Here is a 21,697-nt window from a genome sequence, read left to right as displayed (position 1 = left end):
TTTTGGGTAATTTGTTGTGAATTGTAAGTGGTAGCACATGTGGTATGGTGACTGAAGAATTTGCACAGTTCAGAATTATCTTGTCGTTTGAAACCAGTTTAGTTTACTTGGCATAACAGGCTCTCTTTCACTGTTAATGTAGCTCTTGAGTTGCATCAGGTTAGACATAGCTTAGCTTTGAATTCTGTTCCAGAGCAATTTGTTGTACGCCTGTAGTGTACTAGGTGCTAGAGTAAAGGAAAAGTAGAGTGCCTCCACACTCTGGTTTTGAGCTTACAGTCTGTTTTGGAATAAAAGAGAGGTTGAAGTTTACAGATATCCTATTTGGACAGAATCACCAGTAGAAGTTGATTAAATAAATTAAGTTGATTTAGTAAATCATGTAGTTAAAAATATTGTATGACTTAAAAACGGAAAAAAAGAAGTATATGCTGGTAAGGAAGGACTGCCAAGTGAAAACAGCGAGGGTACAAAACAACATATATAACAGCCTGAGGGTAGTGCTATGTGAGTGTGAATGAGAGATCTGTATATATATGCATAAGTATAGCCATGGTCAGTGTTTGGAAGGCTTTATAAGAAACTGTTGATGGTGGTTACTTCTGGGGAGCAAGACTCTGGGGGGCTCTTGTGTAGCGGGAAGGTTGATTCAGTTTTCATTGCATGGCCTTTTAAAAAATGCGCATATTATTTTGTTTAAAAAAATAATTTCCCAGTCTTAGAACATTCAGCTTTGAGAAATGTGTCTAATAATATACACATATATCCACAGTTATTTATACTGCCTGAACGTTGAAATGGACACCTTTGCAGAAAAGCTTGATTTGAGCAATCAAGTCTGTTCAGAATCCTTGCTGGCTGAGGCTTATGTTGACTCATTTTCTTTACAGGGAGACCAAATTTTGAGGAAGGTGGGCCAACATCAGTGGGAAGAAAGCATGAATTTATACGATCAGAAAGTGAAAATTGGCGTATTTTTAGAGAGGAACAGAATGGAGAAGATGAAGATGGAGGTTGGCGACTAGCTGGATCAAGGAGGGATGGAGAGAGGTGGCGACCTCACAGTCCTGGTAAGAATTCTGCTGAGTAAAAGCACACAGGGGCCGAAATAGTGAGGATTTGGTGGGAATTGTTAGGGATAAAGTGGAAAACATAAACCAGCAAAGAAAAACAAGAGGGGTCATGTTTATGTTGTCACACTCAGTCTTGCTCCCACAAAAATTTTTAACGTAAAATATTCCCCACAGCTATTTAATTGATTAAAGTCACTTTTATTTTTCTGGGGCAGTGTGGTTTAATGGGAAGCACCTGCCCTTAACTGCAAAAATGAGAGAGGGTTTCATTCAGTTTTCCTAAATTTTTGAATCTTTTTTCAGCATGCGTTTTTCTTAGGTGATAATTATATGCTTACTTAGGAATATGGGCTCCCCCTGAAGTGAGTTTTTTTCCTGCATAAGAGAGGATTTATTCTTTTTTTCTCTTTTTGTCCTAAAAATGTGATTTCTGCTCATTTGAAGAATAAACTTTAAACCCAGGTCAAAAACATAATCACAAGTTTATTCTTTTGTCCCTCTAACTTTAGAAAAAGGAGAGAGAATAGTCGTGATTAGTGGTTTTATAAGTTCTTCTGTTTGACTCTTAAGAATGCTTCAAACTGTTCTTCCCCGACGTTAGATATGTTGGTAATTGAAGACACTGGTGCTTTGTGTCAAAGAACGTTCCCTACCCAAGTGTTGATTCTATGCCTCATGATCATCAGATGCCACTGTAGTTTAAATCTTGGGGTCATGCAGAACTGAAGCATACAAAGAGTGTGTACATATCTTTTGAATTTCACATGCGTAACATTGTTTTATCTATTGGCTATATGCCAAGGAAGCTTACTTTAATAGAGGAAGTTATAATAATAATGTAAACTTTTTATTTATTTTTTAAAATTAAGTTATTAACAAACCATTAGTCTCCGTCTGAGTTAACATTATAACAGGCATTCAGGGTGCTTTGTGGCGCTCTGGGTAGGTGGAAACTTAGTGAAGTTAATCTTTGGATAGAGTTATAATGCTTTTACCCCAACTCCTCATTGGCTGCCTCTTGGGTGAGTTTTCTGTTGTTAGTGGGCATTGTTTGCATCACAGTTATTTAGGCAGTTCTCATCAGTCTGTGTCATGGGCAACCGTCTGTTATAGTTCTCTTCAAGGCATCACGGCATTTTGTGCTGAGCTTGCCTGTAAGCAGAAGGGTTTGTAGACTATGTTCCTAACAAGCATTCACTGAAACAATGGACGGGATCTGGGCTGAGCAAGAAGAAAAATTCCAGCTGATCAAAAACAAACAAGGTGAATGTTTTGGAAGATGAACAGTGTTTCTGAGCCCAAACGTCTGATGTTGATTCTGTTAAAGCGAGTTAAAAGTAAAACTTCAGTGTTATATTCTACCACTTACCCTCCTCACCCAAGAGCTTAGATTTTGGATATATATAGTAGTCCTTTTTTTTTTTCCCCATCTTTTCTAAATCTTTCTTTCCAGTATTTGACTTTTCATGTCAGTTTTGTCATCAACTTGACAATTTTTCAAAATTTTTATCCATATATTTTAAAAAGACAGTTTGGGGGACATAAAGATGCATGGGGGCTGAAAAAACACTGTAAATAGGCATTAAAAAAATACCATCTACTTTTTCAACCCAGCATATTAAAAATAAGTCTGATTATATCAGTTGTTATCAGTTACCCTTAACATTTTAGTTAATCCTTTATTAGGCTTTGATTAAAATTTTAAATATCATGATTTTGACTTATGAAAATAGTATCAAACTTTAGTTCTGATACAAGGTCTATAAAGCAGTGGTCTCAGTCTTAATAAACTAGAGATGTGCCTTATCTGCTAAATTTAGTTTCGTGAATAAAATTTTATTAACTATTTATGACAACAAAAATATTATGGTATATAGTTTTATTAAAGTATGGCTCACAGTTGGATATGTATGGAGTTGGGAGCATTAAGGACAGCTAAGCACCCACTCTGGGAGGTGAACTTAGGAAACTTAGTTAAGAGAGAAGAATGAGCCACATGCCTAGAAGGATAGATTTCTATCACAGTGCATACTTAGAAGTGAGAGTAGCAGACAGAGTACTCTGGAATTCAGCTTTTGATCATGAGTACTTCTTTGGGATAATGACTCTAGGTTAACATTTAGGCAGTCTGGGTATAAAATTCCTTCATTTTCATAGAAGATAGTAAATTGTGTTTTGTTGTTGTAAGTAAAGTGTGGGAAGTGGGAGAATAATGTTTTCTTACCTTTTGTAAGTGGCTTATAAGATGCTACCTGTATTTGGTGTTTTAACATTTTGCCCTTCGGATTGCTGGTTTTAGCAAATTGGGCCTCAGTAGTATAGTAACATTTAACTGTGACCTCATTTCTTTTGCTGTCTCCCACAGAGAAAGCAAAGATACAGGTTAAGACATGTGTCTCCTCTTAAGACTCTCTTAGGCTCAGGTTTGTCAGATTTTAACAAGAACCACCCCGCCCCCTTTTTTTTAGAGAGAGGAAATACCTTAACTTGTAGCTTTTGGTCTTAGGCATTCGTTTTTTGTTGGAAAGTAGATGTGCTACATAATATGCAAGGGTGGATTTAGGAATGTCCCTGGGGGTATTAAATTAAAACTCCCTAGGGAGAGTTAAAAGATGAGAGAAAAGGAAAAGGAGAGTAAGCATGTTATTGTGGAAAAAGCAGTAGAGGATGCAGAATTGGATTCTAGTTCTACTTTTCATTATGCACGTTACTTCTGCTGTCAGAGGTTTTGCTTCTTAAACTATAAAACTAGGATAATGGGCCAAATATGACATGTCAGTGCTATAATTCCATGACTTTTTTTGGGAATCAGAATTACAAATGGGATCCTAGCGCTGTTAAGTGGACATGATGAGTTTGATATTATGAATTGACATAATATCATAGTATCTTGGATATTATTATATATTATCAAGGGAGCTGGTCTTATCCATAAAGAATGATATTTTCATCAGAAGAAAGAAAATGCTTTAAGACTTGCCAAAGGGAAGGCATGGACCTCAGTATGGAAAGATATCCAGTGCCGTAAGTCTGGGCTAGGAGTGGGCCACGTGAGTGGCCTAGCAGCATTTCAGTCAGATATCTAGAGCTTATTAAAAGTATGTACTTTGCAGAGAACTGTGTTTTAAAAGTGATTTGTTTTAAATTTATCTTTAAAAGCTTTAGAGTATGTTGTGTGACTCAGTAGTTAATGATGATAACTACTGTTGTCACTTAGTGATGGCGTATCATATATAATACTGAGCTTTGAGCTTCGTTTCATTTGCCTTATTTTCTCTTTAGTAGATTGATCCATTTGAATTTGCCGTCAGTTGTAGTTTTCTCCTTTGTTTCCTATCTATGGTTTTCTTTCTCAAATACTGTCGTAAAACTTTTCTAAGGTTTGTGTCCTCCTCTTCATCCCAGATGGCCCTCGTTCTGCAGGCTGGCGGGAACACATGGAACGACGGCGAAGGTTTGAGTTTGACTTTCGAGATCGGGATGATGAACGGGGTTACCGAAGGGTGCGCTCCGGCAGTGGAAGCATAGATGATGACAGGGATAGCTTGCCTGAATGGTGCTTAGAGGATGCTGAAGAAGAAATGGGCACATTTGACTCATCTGGAGCATTCCTGTCTCTAAAGGTAAGAAATTTGTTTCAAATATTATGACAGGTACTGACCTTCTTCCAAATCCAAATATGCTGTTAATCTTTGGCTTAATTTTCTTGCTACAGAAAGTACAGAAAGAGCCTATCCCAGAAGAGCAGGAGATGGACTTCCGGCCTGTAGAAGAAGGGGAGGAATGCTCTGACTCTGAAGGTAGCCATAATGAAGAAGCCAAAGAACCCGATAAGACAAATAAGAAGGAAGGAGAAAAGACAGACAGAGTAGGAGTTGGTAAGGCTCATTTTTGTCCTTCACTTTAAAAAAAAAAAAAAAATCAAACTAAAAGTTTCCTAAGTTGTTAATTTAAGATTATGTCATGTTACAGAAGCTAGTGAGGAAACCCCCCAAACCTCCACCTCATCTGCTAGACCAGGCACTCCTTCAGACCATCAGCCTCAGGAGGCACCACAGTTTGAGAGGAAAGAGGAACCCAAAACTGAGCAAATGGAAAAAGCTGAAGAAGAGAGTCGGACAGAAAATAGTCTATCAACCAAAGTACCCAGCAGGGGGGACGGTATGTATTTATGAGAGGCAACAAGCCAAACTTGGATTTTGCTGGGGCCAGTGATCACCGATAAGAGAGGCTTCTGTTTATGCCTCTCTGAACTGCTTCTAGTGGTAAATTATTGGAATACATTATTTTACCAGCAAACCTTCTCAAACACTGCTTCCCCTGTGTATCTATCTCAGAATTCATCAAAACAGAGTTAGAAGCAGAAGTATCATTTCCTAGGGTGCTATGATATAGCCACCCTGGTATCAGTCAAACAAACTGAGTTTGGGATCCTCTGTGGTAGTTTGATTCCCATATCAGATTCCTTTTATGTAATGGCTATATGTGCATCCAGATGACACACCAGAATGCCATTGTTTCGAAAGAGGCCAAGATGAATCTGTGCAAGTCCATCACCTTTACTGGAGAATAAGCTTAAAGTGTATCTCCTTCTCCAATGTCATTATATTGATTTTAAGTTGCTCATATACCTTAGTAGGTAATATTAATGTTCATTCCCATGTTTCTTCTTGGACATAAAATGACAGTATAATGCCTGATATTGAAAGGTGAATTGATTTATTCATCATAAAAATTCACCCCCTTTAACATGGCCTAAGAGACCTTTCATGACCTGGCATCTGCCTCCCTCTGTACAGTTTCAGCACCATCTCTCTCTACTTTGTACTCTATTCACCAGCTTCACAGCCTGTTAGGTCCTGAAATGTGCCTTGTTCTCTTGCCTTTGTGCCTTAGCATATGCTTTTCTCTGTGCCTAAAACTCTCCCACCCCAAGTTCCCAAGCTAGGTTAGGTGTCTTCTCTTTCTTCTTAAACAACCAGCACTGTTTCTAACATAGCAATACAATATTATAAAGATCTGTTTATTCTCTTTTTTGCCCAATAAATACTATTTTGATAGCTTGAACCAAGGATTTTTTGTTTTTCAGTTTTTTATGTCTATCATAAAGCTGAATGAATGAATTCAAGTATTTGAATCTCTACTGTATATACAAGGCACCATGGGACTTGTATGTTTTGAGACCTCTTTCATTTTTCAATTATGATGTGTCCCCCCACCCCCGCCCCAAATTACTTGTGGTTCATACTGTTAAATGTACATGCCTGGGGCCTTACTCCAGGAGATTTTAGGGTGGGGTCTAGACATGTATATTTTGGGAAAGCTGCATAGGTGGCATTAAAGATGGAAATTCTGGATTTATAGTCTCTGGGGGAAATAAAGCATGTGTATATCAGTAACCTAGGACGAAAAGTAATGATAGGAATTTATGATTGGCAGACTCCTGGAATGCTTCAGGAATCAGGTGTCTTTGAGCTTGTCTTGGAATAATAAGTAGAATTTGGAGGTAGGTGTAGCTGGATGAATTAGGAGAGGGCATTCCAGTACTAGGTAGCAGTGAAAGCTACAGTGAGGAAGTAGGACTGATCCAGGTATGGGCAGGGAATCAGCTCCTGTTTTTATTTACATGAATTATGAGGTGTGAAAAGGAGGCTGGTGGGAAACACGGTTGGAACATATACTTGACAGCTCTCTGTGTAGGGTAGGTTGTGATGACAGATGGGCTGCTCTGTGACCTGTTGGTGCCCTGAGCAGTCACTGTGGTGTAGGCAGTGCACTTGTAAAGGGAGGTAGTGGCAGATGAGATTTCAAAGTAGAAATTGGCAGGACATGGTTACTGTTGTATATCAGGGCAAAGAAGACGGAAGAGTCAAAGATGAGTGAGGTGCCTGAGAGGATTATGGTATCCTTAGCAGAAAAAGAGTGGAAGTTGAGGAGCACATTTGGGAGAGGAGAGAACAAATTCAGTTATGAACATTGAGTCTGAGGTGTTGATGAGAAATTAAATAGCGATGGCCAGAGAGCATTTCTGAGTGAGGGGACTGTAGCTCAATGGGAAGAGTTTAGGGCCAGAGAGAATGAAAATTTAAAAGATTACACTTGTTAGGGGTGAGACAAATTGGACTGAGAATAGAACATGGATATTTCCTACTTTCAGAGGGTAGATAGAGAAGCCAGAGAAAAATCTTCAGAGGCAAGAATAGAGTGCAGGAAAATGAAGGAAGGAGAACGTTCCAGTTTAGAATTGGGAAGATAATGTCAGACTAAGACTAGGTGATGGGGACTAGGAGGAGCTGTTGGATTTGGGGACTTTGGGTCACTGCTTATCTTTGGGAGAGAAGCTTTTCTGGGGGCTTGGGAGTGCAAGTCACGTTGTAGCGTGTGGTTGGTGGTGAGGTAGAGACAGGTTGTAAAGGCTGTCCTGTTAAGTTTGGCAAAGAAAGGATAGAGTGAGAGGAACAGGAATTTGCAGAAGCTATCTGTAATTGAACAAACAAGGTTTCAAAGGGGAAACTGCAACTGTATCTAATTACTTCCATTCCCCTTTCCTTCTTAAGAACCTGCATGCTGAGAGGTTAGAAATAGGAACCAAGACACAACCTCTTTTGCAGTCTTTATTCTTATTGCAGAGAACCTCCTGCACTGTATGGGTAGACTCCGAGAGCTTTTTGTTATCCTACAAAATGTGTTGCATTGAATTATGTTAATAATAACTTGAAATAGGTACTTAGTCAAAATAATTGCAGATATTTTTAATAAAGGGTTTTATGCTGAGATGTGGCATCTTCGAGGAGATTTGCAGTGCTGTTTAAATTGTCTTTCCTATTCAGAGACATGATGTAAGGAAGGGATTGGACTGATTCTGTTTGTTTTCAGGAGGTAGACACCTATAACTATTGGGTAGATGCTCTAGTGATACAGGTTGGCACTGTAAAAGGCCTTTCTGGATACCTTTTAATCTTATTTGTTGTCATCCTATGCAGGTACTTCTGTCATTCTAGGGAAAAATACTACACTTCTCCATAAGAAGTAGCAGCTGTGTTCATGACATGGTTCACATATCTGTTGAGCCCATTTAGTAAGCTGCCCGACTTGATAGTTATTTTTCATAAGAGTCTCTATATTTTAAAGGATTTTTATCTGTCTACATTTTTTTCCTCTAGAAATGGTTCCTGGTGTCCAGCAGCCCCTGTCACAGATTCCTTCAGATACAGCCTCTCCTCTTCTCATCCTTCCACCTCCTGTTCCCAATCCTAGTCCTGCCCTCCGGCCAGTTGAAACACCAGTCGTAGGTGCTCCTGGTATGGGCAGTGTTTCCACAGAGCCAGATGATGAAGAGGGTCTCAAACATTTGGAGCAGGTACAAATCACGTAATCCTTTTTTTTCCCTCTCGAACTGCCATAAACATTGAAAAGCATTAAATGAATATTCAGAAATGGAATTTTTGTGCATTAGGTTTTGTGTACTGAAAATGTTTTTATGTCTAGTATTTATTTTTATGAGTAATTGTCTTTCAGATCATTTAATGCTTTTAAGTTTCTGCTGTGTAGAGTCATTATATCAGGTTATTTTTTGCTCTTCTGAGGTTGCCCTTAGCTGTTTGCTTTTCTTTTTTCTTTTTGGAAATTAATGGAATGCCAAAAATGGCGAATACAAGGCAGCTGTGGATAGGCACTGTGTCTTCTATTTTTTGCCTAAAGTGTAACAGGGAAAATAGTTAAACTCTCAGGATATTACCATCGTATTCATGTCTCTAGAGTTCCCTAAGATTTTATATACTATTGTTTATATGTAAAGTAAATGATAACTTGCTTTCTACAAAAGAAATTCTTTTTTCTTCAGGGTGGAGTGGTTGGTGGCAGGAAATGTTGAAGAAAGGAAGAAAGGGAACAGTGTCTTAGTAAAACTTGTAAAAGATTTTATTTGTAATTGTTTTAATTGAACCTTTTGATCTGTTAATGCTCATGTTTTTTATAGGTTTAGTTTGTATAACTTAGGATTGTTTATTTGTCTAAATGGCACTCTTAAAGTGTGTTGATTAGAAGCTTGGGCTTTGATCCATACCAGCTTGTGTTTCAGTCTCATTTGGGTTTGCTTAATAATTTTGAGACCTTGAGCAAGACTTGACACCCTCTGAGCCCTAGTTTCCCCCTCTGTAAAATGGGGATAGTACCTATTTCATGGCATGTTGGACGAATTAAATTGTTGCCTGCTGCGTTATTTGTACAATGCCTCTCACAGATCAAGTAGTCCAAAAAAGGCAGACAATTTTTATATGTACAGGTATTAATTTAGCATGATTTGTTTCCACAATTCATTTTTTAATTTTTCCCTTAGCAAGCTGAGAAGATGGTGGCTTATCTACAAGACAGTGCACTAGATGATGAGAGACTGGCATCAAAACTGCAAGAGCACAGAGCTAAGGGAGTCTCAATTCCATTGATGCATGAAGCAATGCAGAAGTGGTATTACAAAGATCCTCAGGGAGAAATTCAAGGTAGGTTGTTCCATTCTACTTTATGTACAGAAGTATGCCATTACCTCCAGATTCTGTAGGATGGTAATTATTTAACGTTAATTTGTATACTAGTAGAACAAAAGTCAGTGCTACCGGCTTTCTTCATATATAGAAGGCTTGTTTATAGGTTCCCTCCATCGTACTTTACAGTTTCAGTGATGGGAGGGAGTCTAGTGAAAACAATTTGAATACAAGGCAGAATGTGATGACTAATATGATAGGGTTGTAAACAGTATGCTTAAGACATCCTCATTTCTGGCATGTCAGGTATTAACTAGGCAGTTGAGTTTCGTACATTCACTGTATTTCAGTCTCCCAGCCATAAAAAAAGATGATGGCAGCCATCTTGGAAAACATTGGTTGAATGTTTCACTGAAGTGGAGTTGATATCATAAATGATGAAGAACTATGTAAAATATCTGAAAAAAGAGTACCATATTATAAACTGATTGCTTAAAATATGTGTATGGTGCATGTTAGATTAGAATGGAGAGAGAATGCTATGAAGGACATTTGGTTGATTTTTCATTTCTGCTTTTGAAGTTTTTGCTTATAACCTGAAATTCGTTGTTCACTCTGTTAGTGTCAGTTTCATGATAATGTTTTACCAAGTACAGCCTGTGACCTCTCTCTAACATCATTATTCTCTTTCTATCCTCGGTCCCCCTACCCTGCTTTATTCTTCTTCATAGCATCTGTCACTACCTGGCACTGTATATATTTGTTCATGATCTCTTCACATGCCTGTAGAATCTGTTGTAATTAAAACATATACAGGTGTGTGTTTTAATTTAATTTACTCTGAGATAATTATAGCTTCACAAGCAGTTGTAAGAAATAATATAGAGATTCCATGTACCCTTTACCCAGTTTCCTCCAGTGGTAACCTCTGACAAAACTGTAAAACAATACTACATCCAGGATATTTTGGTTTTTTTTAAATTTTATTTATTTTTGGCTGTGTTGGGTCCCCATTGCTGCATGCGGGCCCTCTCCAGTTGTGGCAAGCGGGGGCCACTGCTTGTCATGGTGCCTGGGCCTCTTATTGCAGTGACCTCTCTCATTGTGGAGCACGGGCTCCAGGCACGTGGGCCTCAGCAGTTGTGGCACACAGGCTCAGTAGTTGTGGCTCACGGGCTCAGTAGTTGTGGCTCACGGGCTCTAGAGCGCAGGCTCAGCAGTTGTGGCGCACAGGCCCAGCTGCTCTGCGGTATGTGGGATCCTCCCGGACCAGGGCTTGAACCCGTGTCCCCTGCATTGGCAGGCAGTTTCCCAACCACTGCACCACCAGGGAAGCCCCAGGATATTGACATATTGATACAGTCAAGATTCAGAACAGACTCTGAACAGTCTTTAACAGAGCAAAAGTTTTAAATTTTGATGAAATGCAATTGATCAGTTTTTTTCTTTTATGGATTGTGCTTTGGGTGTTAAGAACTCTTTGCTGAGCTTCACATCCCAAAGGTTTTTTCCCGAAAAAATGTATAGCTTTATGTTTTACACTTAAGTTGGTGTTCCATTTTGAGTTAATTTTTATATAAGGTATGGCACTTAGGTCAAGGTTTATTTTTTTTGCCTATGGATGTCCAGTTGTTCTGGGACCTTTTGTTGAAAAGTCTGTCTTTCCTCTCCTGAATTGTTTTTATAGTTTTGTCAAAGTTTAGTTGAGCATATTTGTGTTGGTCGATTTCTGGGTTCGTTATTCTTTTTTTTTTTTTTTTTATTTGTGGCCATGCTGCACGGCTTATGGGATCTTAGTTCTCTGACCAGGGATTGCACCCATGCCCCACTGCAGTGGAAGCGCAGAGCCCTAACCACTGGACTGCCAGGAAATTCCCTGGGTTCTTTATTTGATCGTTGTGTCTGTCCCTCCAGCCAGTACTATGTAGTCTTGGTTACTATAGCTATAGAGTAAGTCCTGAAATTGGGTAGACTGGTTCCTCTTATCAAAAGAGCATTTAGTTTTTCTAATTTGCTTTTCCATATAAATTTTTGAATAATCCTGTCTATATTTACCAAAAATCTTGCAGAAATTTTAATAGGGATTATGTTAAACCTCTATATCATTTTGTTTTAATGTATTTTATTTTTGGCTGCGTTGGGTCTTTGTTGGTGCGTGCAGGCTTTTCTCTAGTTGTGGTGAGTGTGGGCTACTCTTTGTTGCAGTGCACAGGCTTCTCATTGCGGTGGCTTCTTGTGTTGCGGAGCACGGGCTCTCGGCGCGCAGGCTCAGTAGTGTGGCACACGGGCTTAGTTGCTCTGTGGCATGTGGGATCTTCCCAGACTAGGGCTCGAACCCGTGTCGCCTGCATTGGCAGGTGGATTCTTAACCACTGCGCCACCAGGGAAGGAAGCCCCCTCTATATAATTTTGAAGAGAATTGACATCTTTACCATGTTGAATCTTCCCATCCATGAACATAGTATGTCTCTCAGTTTATTTAGATCTTTGATTTCTTTCATTAGCACTGTGTGGTTTTCAGCATAGATTCTGTACATGTTTTGATGAATGTATACCTAAGTATATGATTTTTTTGAGCAATAGTATATATTATATTTCAGTATCTGTTCACTGCTACTATATAGAATTGAGTTTTAGATGTTTGTCTATTCTGACATTGCTGAGCTCACTTATTAGTTCTAGGAGTTGTTTCATTAGAGTCCATAGGCTTTTCTGTGTAGACATTATTATTGTCATCTGCAAATAGGGACAGTTTTCTTTTTTCATTTCCAATATGTATGCCTCTTATTTCCTTTTGTTGCCTTACTGTGTGTTCCAACACTGTGTTGAATAAGAGGGGTGAGAGCTGACATACTTGCTTTGTTTATCCTACTTTCCTATCTTAGGGGAAACTTTAATAATAATTAAGTGGTAATGTTAGCTGTTGAGTTTTTGTAGGTACTGTTTATCAAGTTAAGGAAGTAACCTTTATTTTGAGAGCTTTTACCATGATCTGATACTGGATTTTGTCAAATGCCTTTTCAGCCTCTGTTGATATGATCATGTGATTTTTCTTTAACCAGTTAAATATGGTAGATTACATTGACTAGTTTTTGAATTTTGAACCAGTTGCATCCTTGGAATAAACTCCATTTGGTCATGCTGTGTAATTCTTTTTATATATTGCTGAATCTTAGTACTATATTGTTAAGGATTTTTGTGTCTCTGTTCCTAAAGGATATTTTGTAGTTTTTTGGGGTTTTTTTTTTTTTGGTATTCTCATTGTCTGGTTTTGGTATCAGGGTAATATTAGTTTCATAAAATGAACTGTCACTTATTTCCTCCCCTTCTATTTTATGGAAAAGGTTGTTTAGAATTGGTGTTAATTCTGTGTGTGTGTGTATGTGTGTGTGTGTGGTTCTTTTAAATAGTTTGTACCTCTTACTTACCCCTATATTGCCCCTCTCCCCTTCCTTCTTCCCACCGGTAACCACTAATTTGTTCTTTATGTCTGTGAGTCTGTTTCTTTGTGGTTATATTTACTAGTTGTATTTTTTAGATTCCACATGTAAGCGATATCACACAGTATTTGTCTTTCTTTAATTTATTTCACCAGTCCATCCACGTTGTTGCAAATGGCAAAATTTCATTCTTTTTTTTATGGCTGAGTAGCATTCCATTATATATGTATATACCACATTGTCTTTATCCGTTTATTCTAAGTGTTGATGGACACTTAGGTTGCTTCTATATCTTGGCGATTGTACATAATGCTTCTGTAAACATAGGGGAGTGTGTTTCGAATTAGTGTTTTTGTTTTGTTTTGTTTTTTTGATGTATATACCCAGGAATGGAATTGCTAGGTTACATGGTACTTCTATTTTTAGTTTTTTGAGAAACATCCATACTTTTGTCACAGTATGTTAATTCTTTAAATGTTTGGTATAATTCTCCAGGTATTTTGCTATCTTTGGAGTGTTCTGTAAATGTCAATTAGATCTTATTAGTTGATGTGGTGTTGAATTCTGTAGTCTTTCTGATTATGTCTAGTTGTTCTATCAGTTGTTCTCGTTGAATTCTTCAACTTGTGGATCTGTTCTGTGTCTCTTTTCAGCTATCAGATTTCGCTTCACATATTTTGCAGTTTTGTTGTTTGGTGCATGCATTTTGGTGGATTGACCCTTTATTATTATATAATGTCCCTCTCTGTCTCTGGTAATTTTCTTTGCTCTGAAGCCTACTTTATTAAATACTAATACAACCACTTCAGCTTTCTTTTGATTAATGTTTGTTGGATATATCTTTTTCTATCCTTTCATTTTATACCTGCCTATATTGTTATATTTTAAGTGACTTTCTTGTAGATAGCCTGTAATTGGGTCATGTTTTCAATTGTATTTATTGGGCCATGTTTCTTGTTGCTCACTTCTTCAGCTCCAAATTTGGGAAGTGTGAGGTAAAATGAAAACCCAGGGAATTCACCACCAGCTGGTTCCTCAGGCTCCAAGGCCTCTAGTCAGTCTGCTGCCTTCTCTCTACCTTTAGGAGTCTTTTTGTTTGTTTGTTTTGTATGTAATGTCCAGGGTTTTTAGTTGTATTTGGCAGGAGGAGCAGGGAGAAGTACATCTACTCCACCTTCCCAGAGGTGGAAGTTCCAGGGCTTGGTTTTGTTTACTGCTGTATCTTCCTGCCTGGACCTGTGTGACTGGTGTTCAGTAAATAGCTGCTGAATCAATGGTTATTGATAGTGAGTTTGTTAATTTTATGTATAAAATACTCGGTTATTTCTTATTGTAAAACATCTAGAGATTGTTAGGTTGTTTTTTTCCCTTACCAAGGCCAGATTTAGTCTTACCTAGATAAATAAATTACGATTTTTCTTAATTTAATTCATTATTGTTTATATTTTGCCTAACCTCCAGTAGACTCTAACAGAAAATGAAAATTAGAGAAGAGGATATTCAGCCCTTCATATTTATTTCTCTGTGCTACAAAGTCTAACAAACACTAACGCTTTTTAGTGTTATGCTTTTCTGACAAAAGAACTTTAGAGATTGAGTGAGTTGGAGACAATTATGCTCCTTAAAATAATTAAAACACTGCTGAGAAATTGGGATGTGTAGACATAGGCTTATTTCTAAATTGTTTCTATAGTATTTTATTAGTTTGAGTCCTGTTCACCACTTTTTGTGATAAATTAAGATGTTATACAAGATATTTGATAGGTGCCACCTGAAACAGATCGTTACCTCTGGGTGAGGAGCAGACCCCGGAAATATATTTTTCCTCTTGAGCTAGAAAGGATTCTTACTGCCTTTCTGTTTAATTAATGCTGTTGTAGGTCCCTTCAATAATCAGGAGATGGCGGAATGGTTTCAGGCGGGCTATTTCACTATGTCTTTGTTGGTGAAGAGAGCATGTGATGAAAGCTTCCAACCTCTTGGTGATATCATGAAAATGTGGGGAAGGGTTCCTTTCTCTCCTGGACCAGCTCCCCCTCCTCATATGGTAAGTACCTTATGCTTCACCCAGAACACATAGTGGATACAGAAGCACTTGCTTCTCTTTGTAAACAGATGTTACATCTAATGAAGAAGAAACTAGTTCCTTGAAAGTAATTAACTGAAATGGCAATGGGAAGTCTGTGTCAGAGACTACATACCTAGCTATAATGATCTTTTCAAAACTCAAATACCTGTGTACCTGTGTCTGTCCTTCTCTCTCTCTCTCTCTCTCTCTCTCTCTCTCTCTCTCTCTCTCTCTCCCTCTCTCTCTCTCTCTCTCTCTCTTTCTCTCTTTCTCTCTTTCTCTCTCAAGAAACAGAATCCTGCAGTAGCTTTCCATCAGGTGTTGAAAGGAGAACATCTTATCCTAGCCTCCCTACCAGGTCATGCATGTTCTGGCTCCTTACCTTTCTAAGTTCATTCCAGAGCTTTGACCTTTATCTGCTGTGCTTCAACACAATTGACTTAGAGTTTCTTGTTGCCTCTAGTTAGAATGCACATTCTCCTCTCCATTTATTTGCCTCTTGCTTTCTGACTTCCGGAGTTCTTAAATTTGAGTTTTGCCTTAAAGCAAATGTTGCTAATATAAAATTCCATTGCTTCAGAATATTTTGAAGACTTTTATTTTTTTAACATTCGTTACTGATATTTTAACTAAAAATTAGATCATAACGTAACCCTCCTAGTATGCTGACCCTGGAGTGCTTTTGAAGGGGAAGTCTTTTTCTGCAGCTGCTCCTGGGCCTCTCCCTGTTTAGTTCCTTTGGGGGGCTTTGGATCTGTGCCTCTCTTTTGCTTCTCCAGGTTGGAGTGTCTGGTTGCTGGCCATAGTCAAAAGTGGCCATAGTCAAAAGTGGCCATAGTCAAAAACCTTTAGTGTGAACACTGGATTTCTACAGTAATATCCATTGATTTACTCACCAATTATATATTGAAGATCTGTGCCAGGGCTGTGTTAGGTTCTTATGTGATGAAGATGAATAAGTCAGTCACAACATCTGTAGCCAAGAGTGTTCGTAAGTGAGAACAATGGCTATCAAACTTCTGATCACAGCCCATAGGGAAAAAAAAAAAGATTTTTATGTCACTACTCTGTACACTTATTAATGTGCAGGTATATCTGAAACGCGTTTCACAAAACATTTGGTGCCATGTACATATTTTCTTTCCGTTTCTTTTCTTTTTTTCCCAATATGTAAATGTTGATCTTGACCTAGTAATTGATTTCACAATCCAGTAATTGATTTTACAATCCACTGATGAGTTGAGACCTCCTATAGTTTGGAGAGCAATGAAAATTCCTAGGTGAGGGGAATTATTCCTGGCATTTCTGTTGTAAATCCAAAGAAAAATTGTATTGTGTATTACTGTATATAAATTGTATTTTTACCACCTACTCAGAAATTGGGATGGGTTTTTATCTTGCATGTTTCAGCGCTGAAAGCTCATCACTTGGAGCTTGGCATGCTTGCTCTAATCCATTTCTTGACTTCCAATTATAGGGGCTGAGCCTCAGTCAGACCCACTTAAGGGGAAAATCCATGGGAAGCTCTGCTTCCTGTCAGGTATTGCCTTTGCCCTTAAGTTAATTTTAGACTAACCTAGTGTAGCTTCTATCCATGAATATTTAATAAGAAAGAAAAAGTCCTTTAATTTCAGATGTACCTCACCCCAAGTAAATCATATATCAAATGTTTTTTTCCAAACTATAATCAGTGTGTAATAAGGATATAAACTGTTAACTAATGATTTGTCTAAATTTAGTCTATGTCATCCTTATGCTTTTATTTCTACTATCTTTACTTCACTTTTCATTTTTTTTCCACTATTAGCTTTCCAAAATTTAAATTCCAGCCGTGTTATTTGACATATATGCTAAAAAACAGGGTTTTACTGCAGCTTACTTAATATTTTTTTTTTTGTTTTGGCTGTGTTGGGTCTTAGCTGCAGTGTGCGGGACTGCAGTGAAGCACGTGGGCTTCTGTCTAGTTGTTGCGGGCTCCAGGGCACGTGGGCTCTGTAGTTTGTGGAACGCGGGCTCTCTCGTTGAGGCGCGTGAGCTCAGTAGTTGTGGCGTGCGGGCTTAGTTGCTCCGCGGCATGTGGGATCTTCCCCAACCAGGGATCGAACCCACGTCCCCTGCATTGGAAGGGAGATTCTTTACCACTGGACCACCAGGGGAGTCCCAACTATAGCTTATTTTTAAACTCATCGTGTATTAATAGCAATAGAAACACCTAATTTTTGGATAGAGTGTTAAACAGTTTTCAGAGCTCTTTTATGTTCCATTTAATTTTACATTTCTCATCCCCTTTAAGAAGACATACTAAGAAGACATACTTATACACTACCTCCCTGTAATTGTTATGTGTCATTATAAAATCCTACCATAAGATTTAATTTTACTCCTTTCTGTTTTGTCCTACTTCTCTAATTTCTCCATAATCTCCAAATTTATAAATCACTTTTAAGATTGGGAGAATTATACATTTATTTAGTTACAGTAATAACTCTGGAGTACAGTACAACATTCAGCTTCAAGGGCAGGAGGGGAGAACAGCAGCTAAATAAGGAACCTTTCTCACCTTAGGGAATCTCTTATAATGCTGACACCACCTTCGTCCACTAGATGGCACTAGTTTCTAAAGATGCCTGATTTTTTTTTTTTTTAAATGAATTTATTTATTTATTTATTTATTTATTTATGGCTGAGCTGGGTCCCCGTTGCTGTGTGCGGGCCCTCTCCAGTTGCGGCGAGTGGGGGCCACGCCCCGTTGCGGTGCGCAGGCCTCTCACTGCGGTGGCCCCTCTTGATGTGGAGCACGGCTCCAGGCACGCAGGCTTCAGCAGTTGTGGCACATGGGCTCAGTAGTTGTGGCTCTCAGGCTCTAGAGCTCAGGCTCAGCAGTTGTGACGCACAGACCCAGTTGCTCTGCGGCATGCGGGATCCTCTCAGACCAGGGCTCGAACCTGCGTCCCCTGCATTGGCAGGCAGATCCTCAACCACTGTGCCTCCAGGGAAGCCCTGATTTTTTTTTTTAATAGGTGTTTTGGGTTTGGAGTGTAAAGGTGGGGCGGGATGTGAAGGTCTAGGATTCATTTTCCTTTCAGATATAAGTACTAAATTGCTTTTAGGCTCTTTCAGTTTATTCAGTGGTATTTCTTTCCTTCACCCCTTTACTCCCAGGGAGAGTTGGACCAGGAACGACTGACCAGGCAGCAGGAACTCACAGCCTTATACCAGATGCAGCACCTCCAGTATCAGCAGTTCTTAATACAGTAAGAGCAGTAATGCGGTTGGGTGCACTGCAGCACCAAAAGGGCCTTTAGATATAATCTGCTCCCAAATTTCACCGTTTACAGCAGAAAACTTAATAGGATACTTCAGTCTTCAAATCCAGCTAGTGACATGTTACCATTATACATTCTAAATTTGGTCTTACCTTGTTTCTTAAATACCAGAAGTTTGTAGAAGATGACACATAACTATAATTTTGCAAGATCTTTAGCTCCTAAAGCAAGAATCAACAAACATTTTAAGAACTAAGTCTTCTAAATGGCTCAGCTTTGAATGCTGCAGAGAAAAGACAGATGAGGGGGCAGGAAAGAAGTAAAAGTTTATACTATTAGTAGTGGTATGGAATGATGGTAGTCACTTAGGTGTGGGTCCCTTTCATAGAAGAAGTAAGATTTGGTATCATCTGGTGCAGAGGTTGGCAAACTGGCTGGCTACCTGTTTTCATAAGCAGAGTTTTATTGGAACAGAGTCATACCCATTTGTTTGTGTATTATCTATGGCCACTTTTGCACTACAGAGGCAGAATTGAGTAGTTGTGAATGTCCTGCAAAGCCCAAAATATTTACTGTCTGGCTCTTTACAGAAAAAAAATTGTCCACCTCTGATCTAGTGAAAAAAAATCTTACCTAAAATTTTCCAAGCTGAAACGTATAAATTTGAGGATTTTTATACAAGTGATATTATTTTTGCAAAGAGTTCTTCATGTGGAAATAGCTGTTAGTTTGAATCTGTTTTATTTCTCACTTGTTTTCTAATAAAAGGTTACTGTCATCTTAAGGGAACTTTCCAGTTTTGGGCATTTCATTAATTTTTTTTTTTCCTGTTCTCTTTCCACTCAGAAGCATGCCATCTATTAGTTCAGTTCTTTCTAGAATAAAGTACAGAACTGTTTGACTATTATGAAGAATTGTAAAAATATATTTGATAGCTATTTCTAATGGTGTTTTTGTTGGGGGGGGCCTGAACTTTGCTTTTAATATCTCAGTAAAGTGAACTAAATGTGGATAGACAGGTTATACTGTGTTTTACTTTTTGAAGACAACAATATGCACAAGTTCTGGCTCAACAACAGAAAGCAGCACTGTCTTCCCAGCAGCAGCAACAGTTGGCACTTCTTCTCCAACAGTTCCAGGCACTAAAGATGAGGTTGGTGGTCGTTTCCATGATGTGTCACATTGTGTGTGTATGTTTTAAAGAAAGAGAGGAAAGGAAATTTTCTGTGTGTTGTGTGTAAAAATAGAATATAGGTTTTAAAAATAATAATAAGTAAAGCATTTATTTGGTCTTTTTACTCAGAGGATAAATTTTGAATAATAACCAAAGAATACTAAGAGCACTTGAAAAGCAGTGTAGGCTCATGGAATCAGCAACAACAAAAAAATGTAGTCGAGAAGTTTAATCTCATTTTTACCTGTGATGTCTCAAGAAAGATATTAATGCCACACAGGGTTATAATTTTCCAGACCCAAAAGCCATTAAGGTAGGTCTAAGGAAAAGGAAATTATGCTAAAAGTCTTAAACTCCTGCTGTTTCAAGTTAACATTCAGGGTAGTATGTGTTGTGTCTCCTACAAGGAGATGGGCAAGGTGGTAGGTCTCCTGCACGCCTCCTGCAGAGGTGTCCGTCACTGCTGTTAAAAACTTTACTGTCCACTTTAACCAGAACCTTTTATATTTCTCTTTTGAGCCATAACCCATTCTGCAGGTAGGCAGGTTAGGTGTTCAGGTCTCCATTTTAAAGATGGGCAAACTGGGACTCAGAGTGGCTTGGTTGGACATAATACACAGAACACTTCAGAGACAGAATTAAAATGCAGACCTTTTGACTTAAGGTCTGTGAGTTTTTTCATGATAACATGATGCCTCTGTGACTCTCGTTGAGATATTCTAGATTTTTTAAAGACAGTACGCATATCCATTATTTGGAAATCAAAATTAGCTAATACCTCGAGGGTCCAGAGGTGTGATTACCTTGCCTCTATCCTTTTTCCTTTCCTAAATGTTTTGGTAGTGTTATGTTTTAGTTAAAACAATGAAGTTTTCTGGCCAAATAACCTCAGAAACCTACAAATAATCTGGAAATACCTCTTTATTTTCGTGGATGACAAGAACAAGTTAATTTTCTAATTTCCCTTTTGCAGAATATCTGATCAGAACGTCATTCCCTCAGTAACTAGGTCTGTGTCAGTGCCAGATACTGGTTCTATCTGGGAACTCCAGCCAACAGCCTCACAGCCTACAGGTAAAACCTTAGATTGGCCTTTAGTATAGCTTCAAGGATTTAGACTTGTATAACTTATAATTCCGTTTTTTTAAAAGCATATCAGTTTTTCGACGTGTTTTGTATTGGATATTAATAAAAAGTGAGTTTTTTGTTTTGTTTTGAAAATAGCTGTTAAGGAGTTGCTAGAAATTACTTAGTAGGTAGATTTCTTGAACTTGAGTCAGCCTCTCTTTTTTTATGTTGTTCTAACCACTGTAGAAAAGTCTTTTGAATTGTTTTTATTCTCTTCACCAGAGTGAGAAAAAGAGTAAGTTAAAAACATAAGTAACGATGATCTATTCTTTTGAGTCGAGGGCTGATGAGTAGTTTTAACACTGCAGGTACCCAGGAATTTTGGGAATAGAAAAGTCTACCCTTACCTCATTCGCTCATCTTTTTGCATCAAATTGGAAAATTTAGGGCTGGGATTTTTGAAACATTTTGATATTGGTGTAACGCTTCTGTTTCTTAAGGTCTGATCCATGCAGAGGTGTGGGTAGTTTGAACCATAGATAGTCCTTACAAGAGGTAAGGACCATGGGCTCTGATGGGGTTTTCTTTGAACCATTGAGCCATTCATATCATAGTTCTCTTGCTAACATTGACCCTGGGGATTATGGCAGGAGAAGGACTGATTATTATCTCTTATCAACTCAACTTCCCATGCTGTATGTACCTTATTTTTTCTTGGGAGTCATTTATAGTTGTTAGGATGTTAAAATAGTCTTCACTTTTTAAAAAGCTATAAATACCTTATTAAACGTTTTCTCTCTTCAGGTATGATCAATTAAGGTCCTTTACAAACAGTTCATTGGTTTTATGCAGACAATAATTTATAGTCCATAAATAGACTATAATAGGAATGTAGGAAATAGAGAATGCTGAAAAGTGGTGTTAGCAAACCTTACAGGCAATAGGAAAACAGGCTCAGAAGCCTTTATCTGTTCATTTACTTTGATATCAGACCCTGTGCTGCCTTTCAGGTCAGCAGGACCCAGTGTCATTTGTGAGACCTGCCTAGCCTTTCCAGAGTACTCCCAGCTCCAGCTGTACTTCTCTCTCTCTCTCTCTCTCTCTCTCTCTCTCTCTCTCTCTCTCTCT

The 21,697-nt window shown here is 38.4% G+C and overlaps 1 protein-coding gene across 9 annotated transcripts in view; it reads left to right on the top strand.

Annotated features, from left to right (window-relative positions):
* The window catches only part of GIGYF2 (GRB10 interacting GYF protein 2), a 126,290-nt gene that overhangs the window by 69,015 nt on the left and 35,578 nt on the right, over positions 1-21,697 (top strand). For all 9 annotated transcript variants that reach the window (XR_003435184.1, XM_027118272.1, XM_027118204.1 and 6 more), the window contains 10 exons: positions 891-1,070; positions 4,479-4,696; positions 4,789-4,951; positions 5,046-5,234; positions 8,237-8,433; positions 9,412-9,571; positions 14,874-15,040; positions 18,224-18,315; positions 19,373-19,480; positions 20,475-20,575. Coding sequence is in view for 8 of the 9 variants with exons in the window: in XM_027118272.1 (XP_026974073.1) it covers positions 891-1,070; positions 4,479-4,696; positions 4,789-4,951; positions 5,046-5,234; positions 8,237-8,433; positions 9,412-9,571; positions 14,874-15,040; positions 18,224-18,315; positions 19,373-19,480; positions 20,475-20,575 (1,575 nt within the window). In the remaining variant the exon portion in view is untranslated. The remainder of the gene's footprint in view (positions 1-890; positions 1,071-4,478; positions 4,697-4,788; positions 4,952-5,045; positions 5,235-8,236; positions 8,434-9,411; positions 9,572-14,873; positions 15,041-18,223; positions 18,316-19,372; positions 19,481-20,474; positions 20,576-21,697) is intronic.

This window comes from Aethalodelphis obliquidens, unplaced genomic scaffold (assembly GCF_003676395.1).
Source record: "Aethalodelphis obliquidens isolate GAN/ISIS:26980383/991018 unplaced genomic scaffold, ASM367639v1 scaffold2, whole genome shotgun sequence".
NCBI classification, from domain to species: Eukaryota; Metazoa; Chordata; class Mammalia; order Artiodactyla; family Delphinidae; genus Aethalodelphis; species Aethalodelphis obliquidens.
Note: the sequence above shows the minus strand (reverse complement) of the source record. Positions and strands in the feature narration are given on the sequence as shown.